Raw genomic sequence first — 24,720 nt, 5'->3', positions numbered from 1 at the left:
CTGGACATTACACCTGAATAAAGAAAGGCTTTGAATTCACACAGCTTGAAATCTATTTATGTATTGTTAGCTAACGGTATGCCGACTTACCGATCCATCAGGTGTCAGCTCTGCGGCAACCTGGACAGCAACAGTTGGGAGGGAGGTGAAGGGAGAGAAGGCACTGCATCATGGACCAGCGCTAGCTTTTTTTTTGGCAAAGCTACATTGTTATTGTAGATAGTTGGTGAAGTCTTCCTCACGAAAATGGGCACTACAAATATAAACTGTACGAGTGCAGTATTGCTTTGCCCGCGGACCTCCAGGAATGAAACCCATTTCTTGCGGGTCTCTTCACTTTTTGGAAAAGAAAAAAGCATATTAGTTTTCTGCATTCAGAGAAGATGCTGAGCTATTTCCAACTTAGCTTGCTCGCACAAAAGAGCCGCAAGCACCATACAAATAAAAAGAATTTCACTGGTCTGGAGGTTTTAGAGATGTACATTGCACCCTGCTGAACTCTGCATTTAGCCAAAGGGGAAATCAAGGCAATCTCAGAACAGGCTTTTCTATTCGCAAGAATAATTTTGAAATATTTCAGGGCCATTTGTGAATGCAAAAAAAGTATTAAAACACATCAGCAAAGAATTCACAGATTTCAGTTTCCTGGAGCTTTAATGTGCTACAAATATTCCAGGGCTGCCACCAGGAATAGGTCAATGAACCAGTTGCCAGTAATTGCCTGTGTAAATTGCCTTACCCTGCCTAATGCCACCACTTGGCAAAGACAACTATTCAGTGCAGCACAAGTGAATTTATGGAATTACCCAAAAAAAAAACGCAGAAATGTATGGTGTATACTTCATGCAAAATGAGCACAACAGAAATGAAGACATAATAACACATATATTGGGTTTACGTTTCTTTTTTTTTGCATGTTTTAATGGATTGGATTTTAAACATATTTCGCTCTCATTTTTTGCCTGTTAAGTCTTGGACTGTACAAGATTAGAAGAATGTTAGGACTATCAATAATATACACATTAAACTACAAGTACAACACATTTTCCTTATTATTAGTTTGTACATTTATTTCAGATTCATACTACAGTCTGCATGTTCGATACACCATGTTCTGTTTGTTATATTGTAATTCCGCAGTATATTCCTTATACTATAGACAGAAGAAATATCACTTCAAGTAAGCACACCGCATCTTTTTGCAAGCCTAAAGCTGCAAGTTATAATTGCTCGCAGCATTCGAGGGACAGCCGCTAAACTGAATGTGCCATCCGGTAACATAACGACAGGACAGCGCATAGCCCACGGTCATTCTGCAAACAGACCGCTGCTGGAGTCTGAGATAACGCGGTCCAGTCAAGTGGCTGACCAGTGCGGGGTAGAAATGAATACTGGCTGTACTGCAGGACTTCAGATCTACAGTTCATTCATCCCAGTAGGATGCCATCTACAGACAAATCTTATGCTGTCATTTTTTTATGAGGTAAAAGAAACTAATTACAAGAACTAAGAAAATTGTCTTTCTGTTCTTTTCACGTTTCTTCAATTCCAGTGTCTCTCAGTGGTTTTGCGCCAGGAATTTTGTGCTACAGTACTCCTACTGGCAACTGACCTTCTCCTGGGCTGGTCGCCACGGTTATGAATTCAAGTCAAATCTTAAGTAAGGCTAAATATATCTAGACTACATGTAAGGGCTCAAGCCCTGAGCCCCAGCGACTGGACAGGGTTCAGGACAGAGGGGACTAAGAGTGGTGCGGCGGTGGGGCGATGGGTACGGGGGCTACATGTCGGGGGAGAGCTTGCTGGGGAAGAGCTTCTCGGTGGGGGTGACGGCGGGGCTGCCCACGCCGGACGAGCTGGAGCTGCTGGACCGGAGCTGCGCGGGCGCGGGCCGGGCCGGCCTGGCGGGAGGGGGCCTCAGCTGGGCGCCGGCCAGGCGGGCCGACAGGACCGGCTTGAAGGTGCTCATGGTCTCGGGGGCGGAGCCGGCACCGCCTCGGCGCGCTGCGGCATCTGGGTCGCGGATCACGATGGTGTGCAGTGGGCTGGCCGGCTGGGAGCCGGGCGGGTGCTTGAGCGGCTCCAGCGTGTCCAGCACCACGTCGGGCGCCTGCTTGGCCGTGTTCTGCCTCTCCAGCTCCCGCAGCTCGTGCAGCGCTGTGCTCATGGTCTTCTCAATGTCCTGTAAGGGAGCGGAAGGGGAGGGTTAGGCCAACATCCCTCCTTACTGGACAATCAGTTACATGGCGGCATATGCACTTAAACAAATCTTTCCAGACACTTCACAGGAATACATGGTTTGGAAAGGCATAAGATATTCATACAAACTACTCAATGGTCAAACTGGATAAATGAAATAAAAGAAAACAACAATATGAAGTCGTTATGGCAAAGACAATGGCAGTCTGACCACTGGTCCGACAGAAAGTTTCAATCCGCCACAAATAATTCAATAAAATGTTAGCCTCTCTCCTGAGGTCAGTAAAAATCCCTGTCATTTAGGCAATTTAGAGATGGTACTCGGCTTTGTATTGGTTTGAGTCATTTTAGACACACTCGCCGCATCCTGTCCGTTCATTCCTGGGTTTCCGCGAGTTCCTTCCTGCAAGGCTGTCCCAATCACTCTTAAAGCCAGGGACAACGGACACTGGGCTCTCAGAAATATGGCTTTTTAACGAGACTCCCTCAGAACACCTCACATCTAAATACCTAATTAATCAGTGACTGACAAAGAACACACAAAGTAATTAGCGATTAGAAATAGGCTGCTAGGCCCCCCCGCCCCGGTTTTCCCAGGCTCTTAGCTTCGCTACAAAACACATCTTGGCCGGAAACGCTGCAGAACGGAGAATATTCTAATTAGCTCTGAGATTATAATTCCATGCTATCACGAGCTGTACTCATCGCATGGGCAAATTTGTTTTCCATTAACCAAGGATGTTGCCCGACCTGGCCATTATTAAAAACCGGCACAATTCATTCTGGGCTGACACCCACTTCATTATTACAGTGTGAGATGGAATGCATGAAAATGCACTTCCAGCCAGTAGACACATCTTCAAAATATTATCCAATTATGCATGACACATAATCACACTCAATCTCACACTGTGCGATGCCGCCTCTTTCAGAGCAGAGAAATACAACTGTATTTGACTATATTTGAACGGATGGAAGACATATAATGCTAAACGCATTGTTAGAATACTGGTATTGCGATAGTCCTGATTCTTGAAAGGGCAGTACCTTTCTGATATGTAGTAACAAGCCAGCAGGACCAGATGTTTGCTTATTAGCCTAGCCCAGGGCATTGTTGTGGGCTAAGGCACAGAGCTATTAAAGAAGTTCAGCCTAATCCACAAATGTATGGTCTGAGTTGGCCCTGCAAGGCCAAAACATAAATTGAAATTGGGTTGGGGCTCCAGTAGGACTCTCAGTAGTTGCTGCTGTAGTCATCATAGGTTATACACTGGTGACCAAGGATTGTGTATTAGCTGGATGGAGCTTCTATCCAAGTGTTTGTTCTAGTTTTTTGGCAAAGAGACTACATTTACTCATTGTGTTGACAATCTTTACATTGCCTAACCTTGTCTTCTCTCCGTCTTTATCCCTGGGGTCCAGCCCCTCCCTTGGCCTGAGTTCAAAGACTGATCCAGCCTTGTTTCCTTGCCCTGAGTTCACGGGATCCCTCCAGTCCTGTCTCTCGCTCTTTGGTTGTGAGACCAATGCAACCCTGTTTCTCCCGTGGTTCATGCCAATCCCTTGACGCAGCCTGGAGCTCCAGATGCGTCACCCTGCCACTCTAAACTGCACTATACTGAACTATACAATTTCGAGTTCTACTATTTCAATTAGTTTATTACCTCACCCGTAACCTACTTAACCCATTTTATTTGCTGTGATCCCTTATCACATTTCTGTTACATCTATTCTACTGCTACTTTATACCAGGCCAACTGGAGGAGGATGGGCTCCCCCTGTATAGCTGGGATCCCCCAGAGATTTCTTACCATCTAGGAGTTTTTTCTCGGCACTGTTTGAGGGTTTTACTCCCCACTGGAAGTTTTTTTTTTTTTGCCTCCTGTGCTTGCTATTTGGGGGTTCATGTCTGGCTTTTGCTCTGTTTTTGCTCTTTTTCTGCAACTCTGAATCATTGCGACAGTTTTCTGTAAAAAGCACTATACAAATAAAATTGATTTCATTTGATTACTGAAATATGGTTCTAGCATGTTTTAGCCAGTGCTATATCATGAGTCAATGGATGCGCTGACTTCAGTAGCAGCCTCCAGAGTGCTGCTGACTGACTTATCCACAGAAAGACTGATGATGATGGTTCATTAGCAAGGCACATGCCCATAAGCTGGGCAAGGATGACAATCAGTCACATCACTGTAAACACGGTGACGCCCACAGCACTACACACACATGGCCCTGAGAAGCGAGGCTACCTCGGCGAGCGCCTCTGCTTCCAGGGACTTGTGATCACCCAGGCTGCTGTGGCGGGTGGCGCAGGGGGCAGGCCTCAGGGGGTGGCCCTCGGGGTAGGCCTTCCTCTCGGGGTAATTCACGTTGCCCGCGCTGCCGAACATGGCCAGGCGCCGCTTCTCGGGACTCTCCAGGCGCCCCCTGCTGACAGCCATCTTGCGCGGGCTGCCGGGGCATGCCGCTGCCCGCGGGGGCGTATCCAACCCCCTGGAGGGGCTGTGGGTGTCGGCATCGCCACCGCGGCAGCGGGGGATCACAGCTCCGTCAGACTGTAACCTCATCCTGCAAAGACGGGGCGAAGGGACCCAGCGATCACGAAGGGCATCAACACCTGTCACACTGTCATCAGCAGCAGCAAGAATGTTGCATTTTTAGCTTCACCCTAAGTCACGCCTTTTCATTTAGGAATGAGTAAAATGTTACTAAAAAAGAAAGGACTATTAAATTCTGGATTAGTTCACTCAGAATGAGGGAGAAAGAGAACATCTCTGTGGCAATGGTTTCAGAATGCACCTTTGTTTGAAGGTTGATTTCACATGCATGTAGCACATTGCTAGAAAGAGGTATTCCAGATATTTTTCAAGCTCAAATGAGGAATAATTTCAAACTGCTTTCCAGGAAGGATTTGGATCTTTATAATCCACTACTCTGTGAAAACTGATTTCAAAGAGTGTTTTCACAAACACAGTACACAAACAGACCATGTCTTATTCTATTGTATCAGAGTAATCAGTGAAAAATCGATAAACTCTCAGAAGCATTAATGGCAAAGAGAAATTGGATTGTGATGGTAGCCCACCGTCCCAGGACCCCTCCGAAGCTGTAGTCGAGCGGGGGCTCACAGGGGGACTGGATGTCATTTTTAGATGAGGACTTGTCATCGAGGAGGGGCCCACTGCTAGCCTCGCTGTCTGCCTTCTGACTGAGACTGTCTGAGAAAGCATCATCCCTGTGGGAGCAGCCCAGGATGGAGGGGGGAAAGGAGAGAGGCAGAAAAAAGAGAGGTGTGTAATATGTGTCTGGTTAGTGAGCGGAAATCACATGGCACTCTAGCTTGCACATCAATTGTTTTATGTCTAAAACAGTAATAAACAAAGAAATTAGCCTGAGATGTATTATCCTTCAGAACCCAGGTAATTCTACCACTTTTTTGGAATATTATGGACAGTATTATAGATATTTGTGCTGTATAAAAATGTAGATATTCATTCAACTGGAGAGCTTTAAGTAAAGATCGAACTCTGCAGACAATACAACAAGAAGCAAAATGTTCCTGTGTTATATTCCAAATAAATGATAACAGAAAAACAGTTAAACTGTAATAGGAGGCTCAGGGAAGCCTCATAGTAGGAATAACTGTAATATTTCTCTTTAAGTGAAGATGACATGGAGTCACTGCTGACTGTGACATGAAGGATTACAAAAATACTAAATTATTATTAATTTGGACTTCATAATGAGTAAACAACAACAAATGGTGTCATGGCTTGAATCTGATCTTCTGTTCTGTCAGGACTAATTAAAAAGGACACACAAAGCCATTTTTGTTGGCTTTCAAAAGACCCTGCGCAATGTCAATCAATTGGTTTCAAATTAGGCAAAGACAAGCATGTATTTCAATTAGCAGATAATTATTCTGGCTTTACTATGATAAATGACCAATAGGAGCATTAGACAGGAGCAGATGGATGGCAGGGTAGACCTTAGCTAAGGTTTAACCTTGGCTGTCGTCCTTAGTTTCAGAATGCATTTATTTAAAATGAATTACCTTAAACAATATTTATATTCTTTTGCCAGAGTCATTATGAAAGAGTAATTCCACATTGTTAGGGAATCCTAACATTTTGCTAGTGTAGGTGAGGGAATATATGTTCCTCAACACTAAAAAGAAAACATCGCAGCATCACACTGAGAAAATATACCATTATGGTCTGGAAGCCAGAGCATGGGCCACTGGTCCACACTATAATAGCTAAGTGAAATGTAGCTCTGTAAACCACTAGATCGCCCAAATCATTTAATCATTATTTACCCATCCTTGCTATGTCTTGGCACAGGTCCCCTCAGTACAGTTCTCAGTTTCAGCATAGCAGTGGGAAATTTCAGTTCAATACAATCAATTCAGGAAACTAATTGAAATTCAGTTCACACAACTGAATAGTGGCCATAATGCCAAAACATTCTGTCAGGAATTTCCTACTTGTGAACTGATGGAATTGAATTGGAACTGATAGTCAACTCAGCTTGGTGGAAAAAGTAAAGCTTAATAAAAGCGAAAAGGCGTGAGCTCACAAGTCTTGGACCACAATGTACTGGTGAGGTATCAGCCCGTCCACACCGTTGTGCCGCCCCTCCCACCAGTCCTCTGAGGCGCGAAGGTATAGCAGCAGCGATGCCCCCTTCTTGAAGGACAGCTCCCGTGGAGTGCGTCCGGTGTAGTCGAACTTGGCAATGGCCTCGATCTGCTCCACCTCTGTGTACATTCACATTCATCATTCATGCTGGCTTAGCAGACTCTTATTCTAAGCAGCTTGCAACACGGTGTTGCAATATGCATATGCGTTCACATACAGTGGCAGGGAACTGCCAGTGTACAGTATATGCAGGTTTCTGTTCCCACAATTTACCATGGTTCAGCTAATTAGCTTCATACACCGAAGCTGGTACACTAGTAGATAAGACCACAGTGAAACATTTCATATGGGCACACAAGACTAGACTGCAGCTTTCATCCGTGAGCACAAGCCTTCATACAAGGCTCCTTGATTAGCCCTCTGAGAGACCCTGATTGGAAACAGCACCCTCTGAAAGGCCTTTATCTGAACACCCACATTTTCATGCCTCAGTGTTTCCAATTAGTCTCCTGAGAGAATCAGAGAAGGTTTTAAGTACATGTGTGAATGGTCTCTGGGCAGGAAATTTCAACCTCAAAGCCCAATCCATTCTATTGAGACCTCCAGTGAGGGGTGAAATTGCTTACAGAGTGAAAGAAACACATCTCCAAAACAAGGAAATTCATCAGAGGTGTGTAAGTAACACTTAAAACTTAAATACCCAAACACATTAGGGGAGTCACTGTAAACAGAAATGGGTAAAATTTTTATTTTACGGATTAAATGAGTATGTGTAATGAGTATTAAACATCATTAAAAAGGTACACTTAAAAGCATAGTATTATATTGAAAGATATTAGGTAGGGGTCTGCTCTAGACCAGCGTTGCACAAATTGTGGGTCGCGACCCAAGTTTTGGTTATGGGAGATATTTATTGGGTCGTGAAATCAATATGAGTTATCCCGGATTTACACCATACACAGCATTCCCAACGCGCTCTCACTGGAAGCCTTTCATTTTCATTGGAGAGAGAGTCGGCCCACGTAATTCCCACTGCACTCTGCCAAACTGCTTACAATAATAGTCAAAATAAATAAATGCTAAATAGAAAAAATAAAACAAGACAAAATGCATTTTTTATTGTTTGCAATTGACAGTGTGTTTCATACGATCACGTAAATGCCTGCTTTAACATTGACTGGTGCATCATTTCTACTCCACTCCACAAGATAGCACCGATTCTAGCAAATGAACTTGTTTATTGCTCATACTATGTAAGATCGTTAACAGCTTTAGCTGATCATCACAATTTGGTATTTAGAAATATAAGCATTAGAAATTTGTTTAAAATTTCCCACTGGGAAATGGATAAGTGGCTGATACATCCCATTACAAACAGGCTCAGTGACAATGACTGCAATGTTAATGAGAAGAAATGTTTCCTCCTACGGTTTTCTGTCTGGCAGCTTTGACCATTTTACCTATACTATGCTTCATCGATGAAGGCTTAAATTCTGTTAATTTGACTATGCTTTCTGTGATTAATTGCCTGCTGATTTCAGTAACTTTGTACTTTCATCTAGCTTTTAGGTATTTAAAATGTGGCTAGTGTCAGCAGTTTAACTATTAATTATCAATGAATTGTCATTAATGAAAATGACATCAGTATAGGGTTGTGAAAAGCTTTTGATTGATGTGACTGGGTCATCGGAGAAAAGGTTTGTGCACCCCTGCTCTAGAGCATGCATGGGCCCCACGGTTTGGTAAGTCGTGGTCAAATCCAGACCATGCCATTACTGACTATGGCTGGCGCCTGCAGTGCAATGCACATCTGGCTCTAGCGTCACCCTGGGATAGGAAGGTTTCAGTCAGCTGAGGATGACAGCGTCTCATCGTGCATCAGTGACACCTGCTGGTCAATTGTGCAATGGGACATTCATCTGTTGAGCTGCAGATGAAGTCTTCCACCGAGTCACATCTGCGCGAGCCTGCCTCACAAACTGTGGTGTGATAAGGAGCAATAGCTGACATCACATGCTTTGGAAAAGAGCAAATGCTTGTCTGCGCTTTCTCCAATGGACAACAGAGGTGGAATTCTGCATTACAGTGTGAACATGATTGGGATTTCCAAATTAGGAAGAAAAAGGGCAAAAAAAGATACTAGACATGCCTGTTTGTTTTTAAGTGGGCTGTATATAATTTAACTGGATTCTGAGGCATACTGAATGCCTCTTGATCTACTTTTGAATGCCTTTATATACCAGTACAGATCTGGCAGATGATTATAGACAATTGGATAAATAAATAAATAAATAACTATTTTCTATTGTTCAGAACATTCCATGCTCATTTTGGTTGGTAAAATGTTTTATTGAAAATTCTCAGGGATCTACTAGAGGAGTGCATGCAAATGTTGCCATTTCATACATGCAGGTCTAGTTTCAGTGGGCTTTTAACTAAATGAGCCTGTCACCACATGAGCCAAAGATCGAGAGGAGAAGAAAATGGCAGAGAAGAAATAGACCATGCTGCTTTTTCCCCTCTCCAATTTGAAACCGTAAAAGGAATGACACAAGACCCAATGCAGCAGAAGCATGTGCAATTTACATTTTTATGGTTTTTTATGGCTTGTCATGGATGTCTATGGTCATAAGTTAGAAACTTACATTTAGTGCTTTAGTGATGTTGCATATTGCTAGTCTGGGAAAGTCGTTAGCCACGTCAGGCATTGTTGCTCAGATTACTCAGTTAAACAGACTTCAATTCTCTTGCACTGCAAGTCCTTCTGGATTTGAGAGTCTGTTTAATGAATATAATGAAATGTGACCTCCCCTGTGCCGCCGAGCTGAAGCCTGGACTCACCATCATCACTGGTGTGTGGCCCGGTGCCATTGTCTGCCTCATCAATGGTGCCAGGCTCACTGTGAGGACTGTCACTGAGGGAGGAAGAGAGAGGGAAGAGGGAGGAGAGACAGAGCAATTTTGAGTTCAAACAAAACAGTTTATTCGGTCATTCAAAAAACTGCACTGCACTATCCCCCTAGATAGAAAAATGCTTCCAGCCCGCACCCCATTTCTTTGAAATAAAAGACAGAGGGAAAGAGAAGGAACGAGAGGGGGGTGAGTGTGGTTAGAGGACTGAAAACACATTTATTTTCTAGATCAGTGAAGGTCATAGCCCAGGAAAAACACTCACCATCGGAATGTGGAGATTCCTATCAACTGACGCATAGCTAAAATGACTGATGATTCAAATGAGTGAAAATACATTTCCCAATTATCTATGCAGAAACTGAGGTGGAACACAAGCTATAGTGAGCTCCATAAAGTTTGGGACAAAGCCTTTTTTTTGCTCTAGTTTTAGATTTGTAATGAAATAATTTGCATGTGGTTCAAGTGCAGAATCACAGCTTTTATTAAAGTATATTTTTATACACTGGCACATCCGCGCCTGCCTCCTGAAGAGTGTTTCTGATCTGTTGGACAGGTGTTAGGAAGTTTTTCTTCATTATGGTGAGAATTCTATGGTCATCAACTGTAGAGGTCTTCCTTGGCCCACCAGGCCTTTTGTTATTACGGAGCTCACGAGCACTCTTTCATCTTAATGAAGAATAGATACAGAAAACTCTCTCATACCTGCTCTGGTGGCAAAATGAAGATCAAAGATCAAATCACCTGGCAAGCAAACTGCAAATTGAGTCTCTATAGCCAATCATCACATGACAGAACTTAGAATAGCCCCACTAACCAGTACTCCTCCCCTCCAGTCATGCACTTCTCATAGACCGGCCCTTCCAGCTCTCGGGGGCCGGGGAAGATGGCCTCGTGGTGGACGATGATGGTCTTGATGAGCTCGTTGACGTGGGCCTGACAGGCCACTGGGTCCTGGCCGTCCGGAATAGGCATGAGGGTGGGGCCGAAGCAGATGGCCAGGTTATAGGGGTCCATCATGTTCTCATCGCTGTACTGGGACAAACTGGGACAAAGCGCAGAGATGTTTGTTTTCCTCAAAGAATATAAGACTTTTGCTTTTCTACAAGCCCACTGAAAACACTTCATTTAAATCCCGCATTAACTTATAGAGAGAACAGGGGGCTTGTTAATCACCGGGTAAAGCCTAAGTTGGAACAAGTCTTTGAGTTCTGTACTGCGATAGGATTGCTGCATTCTTTAAAGTCCAATGTGTATCCATACCCCGCAGAAAATGTTAAGAGGCCTTTAAAGATTAAGACCTAAATACTTACTATCACTCTATGTGATTTATTTGGCACGGTTAAAGCACACTGTTAATCTGCAATGAGTTGAACTGTGAGACAATTAGCCTCCTTTGGAAAAAACAAAAAACTATAAAATTAGATTTGATTGATTGACTGGAGGACTGTCGTAAAAAATACATTTCAACAGATGGTTAAAAAAAAACACTTGGGAAAAACTGCGGGAATTAAATCCTTTGCACTGTAAAAACTGCACAGAGGTAGCATCAGTAACAGGGTAGTAAAAATGACAGGTATACTACATACAAGAAGAATGAGCTTCACAGCTTACAAATAAGCTGTAAACCTCTGTTGACAGATGCATATACATTACACACAGGAGGGAGATCATCTTAATGATTCACTGCAAACAAGCTGAGATTCATTTTTTCCTCAATCATCAGCGTGCGTGCATTTCGACTTTTCTTAAAAAGAATGAGTTGAATAGAAATGCTGTTACCCTAGATTAATCACACCAGACATTCAATTGGCACCATGTCCATCCATTTGCAAATTGAGCTATGCATCAAATACAGCTGTAGCATCAAAGCAAGTGAAACAAAATGTCAGACTCACTGATTAAGGAACGCGAACAGGTATCTCATGACAATGATGATGGTACGAGGAAGAGTCACAACGACCTGTTGGATGTGATGAGCTCTCTCGGCACCTGATTCGAGTTCTGAAAAAGGTCAAAGGTGTCGTAACCTAGTAACCTGCACCCTTGAGCAATGCCCCTCTAGTCTACACCGTATAGGAACACATACAGTATGCACCTTCAATCTAAAGTAGAACAGCAATTGCACTGTCTTTGAATTCCTTGGGGTATACAAGCATCAACTTTTTTGTGGCTGTAGAAAATGGAGAAAGCTGCATCAAAAGGTGGCCCTGTTACAGTTGTTCATAAAGCAAACAGTGGAGTACCGGTATAAGTAATATTTATCAAAATAGATTTCGACATTCTGTTAAGTGTGATTTGCATCTGAGGAAAATTTGTGAAGTGTTGAATATCTCCTTCCCATCAAATCACAAGCTTTTGTGACAGCATTTGCACTGAAACTGTTATTTGACACTGTTAACACTGTTATTTGATACCACAATCTGCTGATTTGTATACACGCATTCACACTTACAATACAAAAGTGCATGCACATACACGTTTTCCATACATGAATGAATACTGTAGGTGTCTCTTTGCTCCCTCTCACAGTCTAAATCTTGTTGATGATCCCTCACTTAAATTTAAACACAGTTCTTTGGAATTCCATTTTCTCTATTAGAGCAATGCAGTCAGTGCAGTTATCATTCGTCTTTTACATATGGGTTGAAGACTGACGTGTTCTCAGTTGTCTATTACTCTTAGTTTAGGAGTTCAGCTAATTCCAATTCTTTATTATAATGTTAATGCTGTTGTAATGTAATCACTGAGATGTTTGCATGAAGTGCGCTATATAACAGCTTATTGTATTATATTCCTCAGGGCAGAAGGAAATTAACCACTGTCAGCAAATTCATGGAAAGCTTTCTGGTCCTCTCTCCATCTCTCCATTTCTTGCCCTCTCTTTCTGTCCTCAGATATGACCACAGTTTCTCTCGGGACTTCAGGCCCAGGGCTGTAAGAGCAATTGAGCAGATATTTACAGGACCCCTTCGTGGCTGGGGCTTGAGTTAGTTATCCATAAGCATTGATCCCCACATAGCAAAAATAAAATAACGTTCACTCTGTGAACTGGACTTTGTGTTCTTGGCTATGAATAGCTGTAAATGAGTATTGTACCTTGTCGGACCTGTGTTTTGTATTTGTTCCAGTTACCTTTGGTATGCACTTTTGTACTTTGTTATGGATAAAAGCGTCTGTTAAATAAATGTAATGTAAAACGTGACGTGAGGTAAAGAGAAAGCTCACTGATGGTTGCCAGTAGGTCCAGGAAGCGCTCTTTAGGAAAGAGTGGGTTCTCCAGGCCCCTGAAGTACAGCTTCAGGACCCCAGCCACAGAGTTGATATCATGGTCACTCTGAACATCCGTCAGGGGGTCTTCACCTGGGAAACAGACACAGGATATGCTAATAATTTAAGTCTCTGCTCCAGCGACCAGAACCTGTCAATCACCTGTTTTAAAATTACACCTAAAAATAAAATCCTTGTGCATATTTATGGAATACAACAACTGCATTTGATTCTAAATATGATAACACCAATAGAATGAAATATTTTAAATTTTATTTTGCCAGGCATAGTATGGCCAATATTAATGCTGAATATTTTTGAAAAATTCCAGTATTCTTTAGAATGTACATAAACATTAAATAAATGTCAGCTTCTGTTTCACCTACCACTCTCTCATTATTGTGTTTTATTTTTACTCACCCAACAGAGGCCTGGTACTTAATATATATTGACAGTCCAAAAGGAAATATGTTGCTGGTGTAGACAAACACGGAATTCAATTACAAAACAATTAGGAGAGAAAATGGTTGGGCTCACAGGGACTGACCTCTTTCGAATGAATTTTTAATATCATTGACTTCGACCTGAGATCCAGGAACTCGGAATATACCCTGTTGCTGCAGCCCTGGAGGAGGAGAAATATGAGCTCACGTCAAAACCCATTATTACCTTCAAACTGATGTGCTCGCTGCATGACAGCGACCTGAAAGCACACGACAGGACAGGAAATGTTGTCCATTAAAAGAGGCCCCTTGTTGTTGAAGCGAGCCTGTTGAAACACATGGTCTTCATTACCATACGCCCTGTTCATTCTCCTGGACTTCATACAATCTGGACTCAGTCAAAGGCAAACCGCCATCCTATTTTTTTGTACTATGTGGCAGCTGTGAAGTAAGTTCACACAAGACTTCACCTTCTACCATCAAAAGAGCTAAACATTGCGCAGTGTTTCCCGTTATCAATCTCCGGCGAGTCGAGTGAAGCCATGTGTTAAACTCTCACTTATAAACAGACCTTGGTCAAATACGTATTTGTTTTTGATTCAAATACTTCGCTACGCTTTACTGATCTTGTCTGGTGTATTGGAACCAATGAAATCTCTCAAAATGAGCAAACCCCGTCTTCTGGTCCTACTGGCAGGCTCAATTACACCAGGCAAGAAACATGGTGGCATGCTAGTCTGGTCAGTCTGAGTGTCCCACAGTTTGCTTACTTGTCTTCTGCTTGAACCACACTTTAAACTATGAAGTATTGCTGTCTGGGTAGCTGCAAATGTTCGTTCAATGACTATTCTTAATACAAGACCGAGCGAATCAGATGTTCTTAGCTCTACTGTGTTCACTTGGATTCCCTCTGAAAATAACTAATACATTGATTGCTACAAAACTGCCTTAAGTTACTTCATTGACTCTGATGACCCTGTAGAGGACAGCCCGAACTCTTCATAGCACAAATGCAAACAAGAGAAGCACAATCACCTCAGCGCATCAACTACTTAGATACCCCACACAATAAAAGGCTTTTATCTCTACTCCAGTGCATGATAATTCAGTGAATAGAGGACTGCAGTACACTTAGCTTTGCCACTTATCATTTGCAGAACAAATGTGACTCGCCTCTACAAAGCACCAGGTCCAGATGGCACGGAAGCCCAGTGTCTCATAAAAATCATTTAGTACGGCTACGGTTCTATACCCACACTGAGGAAACCATCCGCTCTCGTGCCGATGGCCAATTTTCCAACTGAGCTGAGGCCCCATATGCTGGTGTAGCTTGTGTCTTCTATTATGAAATACCTTATAAAGAATTAACGTCTGGGAAAAATAACTGAGGACTGGGTTCACAGGTTTTTCATTAGGTAGTTCACCCCATGTATCCTCTTCAGTTCACCACTAAACCCAGCAGAGGTACAGATGACGTGGCAGAATTTCTGCTATAGAACCAACTGAAATGTCCGGAAGCATCAAGGACCTACGCGAAAATCCAAAGTATGTGCCTCAGCTTTAAATGTTCATATATTGTGGAAGTATTAATATTCTTCCACTTTAAGGCTACATTCACACCGCAGGTCTTCCTGCCCAGTTCCGATTTTTTGCCTAATTCCTATTTTTTGAACGCCTGTTTACTATTCTACGCCTGTTTTATCTACGTTTAAAAGTGACCCATATCCGATACCAGTGTTAACATGGTTTACACCTGAAACAACCCACATGTGTACAAGGGTTTGGTTAACCAAATGAAAGTAAATAACCACGCTGCCACAGCCATATTTCCATCCGCAATAGACACAAAGCGAGACAGAAAAAATAATTAAAGCTATTGCTTTTCAAAGCATCTTAGGTCCGCAACAAAAATCCCCTGAATTTTGGCCTGTACCGACTCTTCACCCCACAGGTTTAAAAGGCATTCGTCCACTGGCCTAAGCCTTCATCCACTATTTAACTTCTCTCAACATTTAACATTACCAGCAAAGAATGGTTGTGTGTCTAATTTCATTACACGTCATTCAAATGCGAAAACAATATGAGAACATTGGATTTTGAATGACGTGCGAATCGCAATGACCGAGAAATTCCGATCTGTGCGTTTGGATGACAGTCGCATAAGCAGACATCAGATTACTATCGGATTTATTTCCACATATGAATGTGGCCCAAAATGGATCTCGATATCCGATTCCATGTGCTTTGTTCCTATTCATAATACATATCTGATCTGTGCCACGTGAGCAAAAAAATCGGAACTGGGTAACTTTTACCAGGTGGTGAAAACGTAGCCTAAATCCAATGGTTCTTCAGTTAAGAAACAGATCAGAGCTAATATATGTGTACGGAAATTTGTTATTTTTACAACCTGTCTGTTTCTAATCAAACCAGGCTTCTTATAACAAATCAAACAAGATGCAACTAAAATCAACACTCTCAGCACCAAAATAGTTCCAAAATTCCCCTGCAGTGAAGCCTGTTTAATAGCTTATAGGGTATAACCCTGCACACAACTAATGAAAAATTACATTTGAGAATTCAGTATACCTTACACTGCAAAAAAGTAAACTTCAGTAAGCTTGCATCTTCACCACAGTTTTTATAAGCCTCCTGTATAAAAGACCTTTGGTTTACTTTTTTGTTCACAAAGGTCATAAACAGTACTACGGTTATTACTGTTATGTTGCCTTTCTGTATTGTACTTCTGGCTCTCATACTTTCATAACCACTATAGGCTACTGTAGCACAGTTATAGTGTAACATAAATTGATTTATTTCTGTGAATCGTGTGGAGAATTGTTTGGGATAACAACAAAATCTGTGGACAGACTATTTTTTTTTGAGGATAATAACACAATCTACTCTCACTAAAACCTCTTCTCAAAGGTGTAACGAAAAACAGAAGCAAAATAACCAGGAAGATTTCAAACAGTATCTGAATTTCATACTAAAATAGCTGCTGTAAGGTTTCCAATAATCCATCACACTGTCATCCTTCCACAGCCCAGCTGTATTTGAGCATGTGGTCACACTGCTGTTTATCAAGCCCTCAGGGGGTCTTAAACTACAAACAGTTGCATTGTGGGAATAAGCTCAATTTCAAACTGGCTGCAGCACATTAAGCCCACAAAATGATTCTGCCCTAATGTTGATTTTATGGTAGATCCATATGTGCATACTAACCCCAAAGGTTTGAACGACAACTTGGACTTTCTTGACTCAATTCTCAAGTGTTCAGACTGCATGCTACATTAGATTTTGTTGTAGACACAAACCTCCCCATTTTACTTTAGTAAGGTCCTGTCGCAATACTATACAAGCCAGCTTCATGTCTATAAAATAATGTGACACAATACACACACAATACATTTTTCTGCTTTAATTTATATTTGGTTTGCTTTAATAGGCAGGCCGTACAAAACAAGACAAAAAACTTTTTAAAATAATTTGTGTAAACAGTGTTGTCTACTTACCATATAGATTGATGTATCGAATGCAGCTCTCCACCACCAATGGTATGGCTTGACCTGAATCCTGAATGAAACAGGCCTTGATCAGTACCAGTACTATCATATCATATGAACACCACTGCTCTCTGATTTTTTAAGTCATTATTTTAATAATTTCACACTAAACCTTTACATTTATGGGAAATAAATCTAGATTTTTTTTCCTAACAAAAATGAAGCTATGCATTTTTGCAACCCACCCTTCTACCAAGAAACAGATGGGCTGACTAAGATTGCAGTTGTGTATGCTTTATTTTTGTTAGTGAGAGGCGGGAAAAACAGAGACATAGAGGTCATTAGTGTACAAGTTCCAAGCCTGGTCTTCTCTGGACCAGCCCCCCTCCCCCTCTCCTCCCTTAGATAGTACCTGGTTCCGGGTACGAGCATTCCGTCTTCCCCTGGGACAGAAAGCAGCGCAGCGGGCGAGCAGAGAGGCAGGGAAGCAAGAACCATAACTGTTAGAGAAAAGCAGGACACAGGCCCACCAGAGGGGCCACGCCCAGAGGAGAAGCCACACCCATCACTGGCCACACACAACAGACAGGCCACGGCCGGCAGAAAGGCAAGACCCACCAGAGAAGCCACGCCTACCGCGGAGACCACACAAACTGGACAGACCCCACCCATCGGAGCAGCCAGAGTCATAGCCGAGGTTCAGGATGCTTAGGGTAGCTGGAAGATTGCAGGCGTACAATGCAGTGGAACAAATGGAGTCCCACAGGAAACCCATTTTGACTATCCCACAAGGCATGCAGCCGTGACAGAAAATGCAGCCACTGTGCATGAACTCAAAACTCTGGGCCATATGCACTCATTTGCAGTGAGGGAGAAATGATAGCCACTTATGTTTGTTACAGGCCTTGCTGTGTGTGTGTGTTAACAATGCTGGCAAGACTCCAACAGACTGAGAAAAGTCACTGGTTAGGGTTTAAGTGCAATGCATAGTGAGTGTCAAAGGCCAGACAGCATTTGAGTGCATTTTCATTCTGTACAGGTAAAGGGGAAAAGATAAGTAAATCTCCACTGCACTGTAACTGCCATCTTGTTGCAATTCGGATCCCCCCTCAGGTGTTATAACTCCCCTGCTGTCACCCTGATTGACTGCACCATCCGAGCCAGAAAAAAGGGAAGTGAGGAGCCAAGGTGAGATTAATCAGAGCTTGCAGCGAGCTTGCGTGTGAGAGCGATGAAAGAGAGTCCGTCGAGCACTCGCGGCTCTCGCGCACACACACTGGAGGGGAGAGTACCTTGATGAAGGTCTCCATGTTACCGTTAAACAGCTTATGGTTATACACTGAGCGAGGCCTAGGCTTCCGCATTTTCTGGGGCTTAGGAGGGAGAGTGGGGGGCCTGGGGAGATGGTGAGGGAGGAGGGAAACAAACACCAGTCACAGTCAACAGGATCCACACAGTCCTCAAACTCAAGGAGACAGATGACGTCTGTGCCCCACACACCTTGTTTGCTTGTCGAAAGCTGATGGCAAGGCTCAGCACTCAGAATGAGTTTCCAGTTTGTTATTATTTCAAATTGGTTTGACCCCTAATTAACCCATAATAACCGTTGCAGGTCCTGGTGTAAATATTTAGCAGGGCCTCCACATAATGACCTTTCTCCCGAGTTATGGAAAACATTATTTTAGTTAATGAGGCATAAAGGGTAACAATACCGTTTAAGCAGGACTATGGACTGACATGAAGGAAAAATGCTAAAGTAAATCTCTCATTGCTAATGTACAACATTCAATATTTTAACTCTATACATATAAGCACTTATATATAAGCCCATATAAGCCCTTACAAAACTGATGGGTAGGTCAACTTGTGGTATGAGTTGCTGAAGAAAGTTCTAGTAACTAAGTATTTCAGTAATTTTAGAAATATTTATAGATATATTTTTAACTTTTGTTTTCACTACAATTGACAGCAGTCTTTTCACAAGCTGAAGACTACCATTGAAGCAGCTGTGAATGTATGCATTTTTGATGAATGCATTCACAGGTTAAAAATAGGCCACAACATATTTGAAACGTTCACTGGAATGCAGTTGGGATGTGTGGTGATACTGCCCTCCAAAACAGATTAACTTGATGCAAAACAAGTTTATTCACAGAAAGGACTAACGCTAAGGGGCGTGGAGAAGGATGTCACAGACAGAGGCTCGGCTATCAAAGAAACAGACTGAAGAAATAAGTGGCAAATGTCCGCTTTCTTCCCACACCATTTGCTTTAGATGCGATTAATTTCCTCATCCAGCTCGCACACGAGGTGTGCTTAGCTACAGAGCTCAGTCCAGTCACACATCCGCTTCGGCTGGAAGCGGAGCAGTCAACACTGTTTTGGCTTTTTTCGACAGGCTGACCACACACTAAGCACCGTCTGCTGCTGTTTCCTGCTTTGTGGACCTGCTCATCACGTTTAACTGCAGATCAGTGACACATTCCCCTCACTGTTCACTTGAAACAAACATTTGGCATTTCTGACTTCGGATAAGAGGCGTGGCTTTCCATCAGGACAGCCGGTTGATCACGATGATATTTCAAACAGCAAAACCACAAATTGCTATATATTTTCATACAATAACAATACCTCTAATTTTACTCTTTGAAAAGTATGTTTAAGGTAAATTATGTTTTCTGAGGTTTTTTTGTCAGTTCAAAATCACATATGTTATGTTGTACCTACTAAGTGCACAGAGAAGTTATACATATCGAAAGACATATCACAGCAGCTGGGTAATTATTCAGAGGGGCAACCTGCTAAGTGGGGATAGTGAACAGCAGACAGAGTTGGATTCAGAGCACCCACACTTTAAACTGTGACTAAATCCTACTTTACTGACAACAGTATATCTCATGACTGCATGTGAGCACAGAATTGAGGTTTGATACACATGCCGCCGTGTCTCTGCAGTGAACTGATGATATGATTATTCCGTTAAACTCTGAGGCACAGCGCATAAATAGCTTCTCGTGGCACTGGGACAGGGAGTAGTCAGATTGGCCCGCAGCATTTGGGAACCTTTCAATACTTAATTGTGAGGGCATTTTTAGACGGGCCGAAAGTATATTTTTGATACCTTCCACTGCATTTGCAAGTTGGCAGCTGAAAGAATACCGCATGCTTATTGTAGATGACTCCACTTTTTAAATTGCAGGACCTTTTTTTCATAAATCTTAATTTTCATTAAACGTCTTACCTTGTTGTTCCGCATTCTGCCCGCTCTCCTGAAAAGTGAGTGAAAGGGAGAGGAAGAGAAAAGACGGGCATTAGGAAAGCGGGCGAGTACACACCGCTCCCACCACGTTCGGGCCCTTGGCCCGGAGGACGTCCTGCTGGATATAATGGAGAAAATCAGGAGACTTTTGAAAGGCAGTGAATGGCGCAAGCGGCGCACTGTTCCAGACACAATGACATTCAGCGGTCGCCGTAGAAACCTCAGAAGGGACCTGGTGGGAGGCAGTGTGGCTCGGAGCGGAAAGAGGGGGCCCCCGGGGGAGGGAGGGAGCCAAGCAGGGGAATTAATCCTGGTGGCACTGAGCGATGCCGGCTGCATCTCACTGAGCTCTTTGTCCCAGGCCGAGCGGATGGAGCGGGAGCGATAAAGGACCTGAGAGGACGTCCGGGAAGAACAGGGTTCAGCGCCTCATAGAACGTGAGGCTGGTGGGCGATGAGCTCTCAAAATCCACCATGTCAGCTCAACTGGGCTAGAGCAGAGTCTCACACTGCAAAGCCAGCTAGCTGCTTCTGTTTAAACAATAATGTAACCTTGTTTATTTCAATAATCGCACACTGCTGAATTCTCCAACTTTTTGTTCACAGTAATGTTCATTGCAAATCAAATACATTTTGATAGTACATTTCATCCATCCGGGTCGCACAACTCTTAAATTAAAACTGAACATTTATGTTAGTTTGAATTGTCAGCAGGTGTACCACTTCTGTTCAGTCTAGCCTCAATGTAATTTGTCCATGATTTAGAATTCTAGCCTAGAATTCTACCAACCTCACGATGTTGTGCAAGCACCTAAAAAAATATTTACTGGAATTCTGAGCTAACATTAAACCACATTTCCTATTAGCTACTGGCCTAGGGCAAGTGTGAGTATGCTGTAACACAAAAGAGATGTCCAGGATTTAGCAGTCTATGAGACGAGACAGTGGCTAATTGACCAGATGGGGGGAAAGTCCTACTTGGCGAGGATGACTGCATCTGTTTGTGAGGACCCAGCTGGTCCCACCCATAGTCCTTCACCATTAGATTAGGGCCCGGTGTCCCAGCAGCTGCTGAGGGGTCTCTGTAATGGCCTCTGATTGATTGGGCCTTAACTGCACAGGGCAAGGTGTCAATTACAAATGAAGCCAGTTTTGGAGGGTGGAAACAGGAACCCATGTGAGTTTTCACTTCTATTCTCTCCAACAAAGGAACGAGCCTCTGTTCCATAAAACGACCCCTCCCCAAAGACAAAGCACACCCTCCCTCTTTTGTCTCTGCTCACACAGAATATTGGTCAACACATTCCCTAAGAGCACCGAGAACACACCATCGCTGGGAAATTCCACAGCGACATGGCAAGGATGGTGACGATAAGCATGATGCGCTTACCTTCCCCCAGCGTCTGCTTGAGGAGTTCGTGTTTCGCCTGCAGTTTGGTTATGAGGTTACTGCCATTCAGGAATTCTTTGAATTTCTGTGAAGAGATGAAGGTACAAGTGAACCCATGTGCTGTAATGACTATAAGCAAATCATATATACCAGGATTCTGGTGTGTTTCATATCAGTACTTTAAAAAAATAAAGAGAAATTACAAATGCTCCCATTCTGTAATGCCAAGCATGGTACAGTATATGCTTAAAAAGGACTATATGCCTGTTAAATGTGGACTTCATGTTCAAAACCTCCAATATAACCAAGTTGCAGATGATTTAGGATACATCCGCATATACAGCATCCCATATACAAATAAGCGCACCACAAAAATAAGACATGATATATTTCATTTGAATAAAACATTTAGTTTGGAAGAAAATGTAGCATAGAAATGTAGCAAGCCAATACAAATCAAAGCCAGTCAGTAAGTTGCAGAATGATAAGAGATGGAAAGCTCATCTAAAGTTCTGAATGGGTGATAAAGCAAAGGCTTTAGAATATGACAGAAGGCAATGATCTGTGCACCTCTGACAATGACTGGTAGTGAATTTCACCACTGAACAAAGCATTTTGGCTTGATTGAGTTGCAGTGCTGCCACTCACAGTGAAGTAAAACATCTCGGTCTCCTGCTGGTTGGCCCTCCTCTTGGCGATGTTGACCTTGCTCATGTAGGATTCGCAGGCGGCGGATTTCACAGACTCGGTGGAGCGGCTGTGCTGGAACGCGTCGGTCACGTCAAAGTCCTCCACCGTCAGCATGTCCTGCAGAGTCTGCATGGTGGCATCTAGAGTTTTCCGTACCTACGCAGGACCGGGATACCGTTCAGATCAAAGGTTCACAGTTTAAAACGATAGTGAAGAGGACTACGTTTGCAACTCAATGGACCTGCAGGCTGGATGTCACTTAACCCTTAAACACCTCACTTAACATGAATTGCTTCAGTAAATATCCAGCTACATACACAGATGAAAAGAAAAGAAAAATGTAAGCTGTGTAATATGCCCTGGATAAGAGTGAACGATGAACAAAAAACAGACCGATCTGACCCACTCTCCTGTGCTTGGTTCTCCAGGTCTGAATGAAACTGTACCCAATAGAGAGGAAGTGTGCGAGAGAACTGGAGGAAATAAAAGTCACATAAAACGCAGTTATGTGACCTTTAAATATCCTGGTCTGGCTCCTCGTCAGCCTTTTGTGCCCTGAAGGCGATGTAATCATTCGGTGGCTGAACGTGAGATGACCCCTGGGGTCAGACATTTGTCAGACTAACGGGTGAATATGGAGGCAGTGTGGCAGCAGTCCAGGCTGTTTGCCTGCAGCTGCTGGGGACGCCTCTCCTACGGCGAGACAAAAACATCCTGCCCCAGCCATGCCACGGCATCATCCATTACCAGCCATTTACAAGATCAAGCCCATTAATGTCTCGATATGTGTACGCTGCTACCCTTTGCCTGAAACTGTTTACACCGTGAATCAATTTTAGATGAAGAGAGGCCACCATCGGCAATACTGAGTACTGGTACCATATGAGCAGTAGGCTATATCCGAATTCCACAGAATTTCAATATCTGTTCATTTACACAGAGCACTAGCTTTGACTGAAAAGACCCTCCCCCCCTGCGCCCCCCACAGCTCTTCCACGATCCCCCCGGACCATCTCACCTCCTCGTTCTCGATCCTCAGGGTGGCCAGGCGAGACTGCAGCTGGTGATAGCGCATGAGGAGCTCTGTCTGCACGGGCTGCTGGGCGCTCACCTGGTACACCTGAGATTGGGGGAGGGGGGCGAGGGGACAGCATGCACGAGCACATGAAACCAGCCACACAGGGCCTGGAAAGCACAGCTGTTCTGACAGTTTTCCACAGGGAATACCATGACGACAGGAAAATAAGGACACATTAGTTGAGAGAAACATTTAGCCTGATCTAAATTACTTTTCAGAAACATTGTGGTATCTGAGTAAAAAAAGTAGATAAATTCCATTCCATTATAAATTGTATTAACTATATCAAAAATAAATATGGATTGGCAGTATCATGACAACATCATTCATATCACGGAAAAACCCATCCCTTCCCCATTAACAGCATTAAACTCTGTGTAAAGGATTCCATAACCATGGTACAAGATGACCTGCATATGTCTTTCAGTGGCTACAGTACACTCACCTCGTCTCCCATGTGTGGCTGGTAGTCGAAGCGGAGAGGAGGGCAGAAGACCTGGCTGTGCATGTCCATGATCTTGTGCTTGTCACTGCGGGAGTCCAGGTTATCCACGGCGTTTTCGATGATGTCCAAGCCCTCGTGGCGGGACGTCTCCAGGTTGTACTCCGCCGACAAGTACGTCCTGAAGGTGCGGGCCAGGCTGGCATGGTAACCGAGGTCACAACACTTGGAGAGGAAGGAGATATCTTCAGCTTGAGATATGACCTTGGCACCATAAAAAACTGCAGTCTCAGGAAATCAGAGGGTTCAATAATATGCAGGCCCAAAGCTTTTCACTGGCAGTCAATATCATACTTAAGGACCTCAAAGATTTCCTTATGAACAAAATGAGAAATTATGAAGAATATACCAAAAATCTTCATTTTCCAAAAAAAGCTGGTTTACTGTATTGCTGTGATTCTAAAATGATATCGTGGTAGGTAGTTAAAGAATAATAATACTAACTGCCAATCAGTGGAGATTTATTTTATTCTTACATTTATTATTATAGATATAAAACCTGTAAGAGGATTTGAATAAAAATTGATGCTTCTTTTGGAATAATGTGAGAGGTACAGTTTGCAATACTGACTGTTGGTAGTTCAGCTTGACACTTAATGATTATAAATGGGCCCTACCACTAGGTGATATCCCACTTGTATTTCTGTGACTAACATTAATGTTCCTTACTGTAATCCCTCTGGATAAGAGTGTCCGCTAAGTGATTTTAATGTACTGTAATGAAATGTAAGAGTACTTCAAAGCACAGCTCTCCATTCCAATGAGCTATGGGTATCAAAATCCCCATTCCTTCACTCACTAAATGAGCTTTAAACTTAAATGAACAGAAACAG

At 43.1% G+C, this 24,720-nt stretch overlaps 1 protein-coding gene across 4 annotated transcripts in view; it reads right to left on the bottom strand.

The window, feature by feature from the left end:
- Positions 1-888: 888 nt before the first annotated feature.
- LOC135234315 (SLIT-ROBO Rho GTPase-activating protein 3) overlaps positions 889-24,720 on the bottom strand; it is a 71,230-nt gene continuing 47,398 nt past the window's right edge. Inside the window, exons 8-23 of one of the 4 annotated variants that reach the window (XM_064298787.1) lie at positions 23,831-24,052; positions 23,326-23,427; positions 22,266-22,463; positions 21,618-21,702; positions 20,210-20,237; positions 18,261-18,363; positions 16,978-17,038; positions 13,567-13,644; positions 12,978-13,112; positions 11,648-11,753; positions 10,567-10,794; positions 9,681-9,754; positions 6,778-6,958; positions 5,285-5,434; positions 4,449-4,767; positions 889-2,182 (exon numbers count right to left, since the gene is read on the bottom strand). In XM_064298787.1, coding sequence (XP_064154857.1) covers positions 1,781-2,182; positions 4,449-4,767; positions 5,285-5,434; positions 6,778-6,958; positions 9,681-9,754; positions 10,567-10,794; positions 11,648-11,753; positions 12,978-13,112; positions 13,567-13,644; positions 16,978-17,038; positions 18,261-18,363; positions 20,210-20,237; positions 21,618-21,702; positions 22,266-22,463; positions 23,326-23,427; positions 23,831-24,052 — 2,472 coding nt within the window. In that variant the 3' untranslated portion in view covers positions 889-1,780. Of the gene's footprint in view, positions 2,183-4,448; positions 4,768-5,284; positions 5,435-6,777; positions 6,959-9,680; positions 9,755-10,566; positions 10,795-11,647; positions 11,754-12,977; positions 13,113-13,566; positions 13,645-16,977; positions 17,412-18,260; positions 18,364-20,209; positions 20,238-21,617; positions 21,703-22,265; positions 22,464-23,325; positions 23,428-23,830; positions 24,053-24,720 lie in introns of those variants that run through there. The other 3 variants (XM_064298788.1, XM_064298789.1, XM_064298790.1) reach the window with 3 other exon arrangements.

Source organism: Anguilla rostrata, chromosome 11, assembly GCF_018555375.3.
Source record: "Anguilla rostrata isolate EN2019 chromosome 11, ASM1855537v3, whole genome shotgun sequence".
In the NCBI taxonomy this organism is placed as follows: Eukaryota; Metazoa; Chordata; class Actinopteri; order Anguilliformes; family Anguillidae; genus Anguilla; species Anguilla rostrata.
This window is presented reverse-complemented; position numbering and strand designations above follow the sequence as displayed.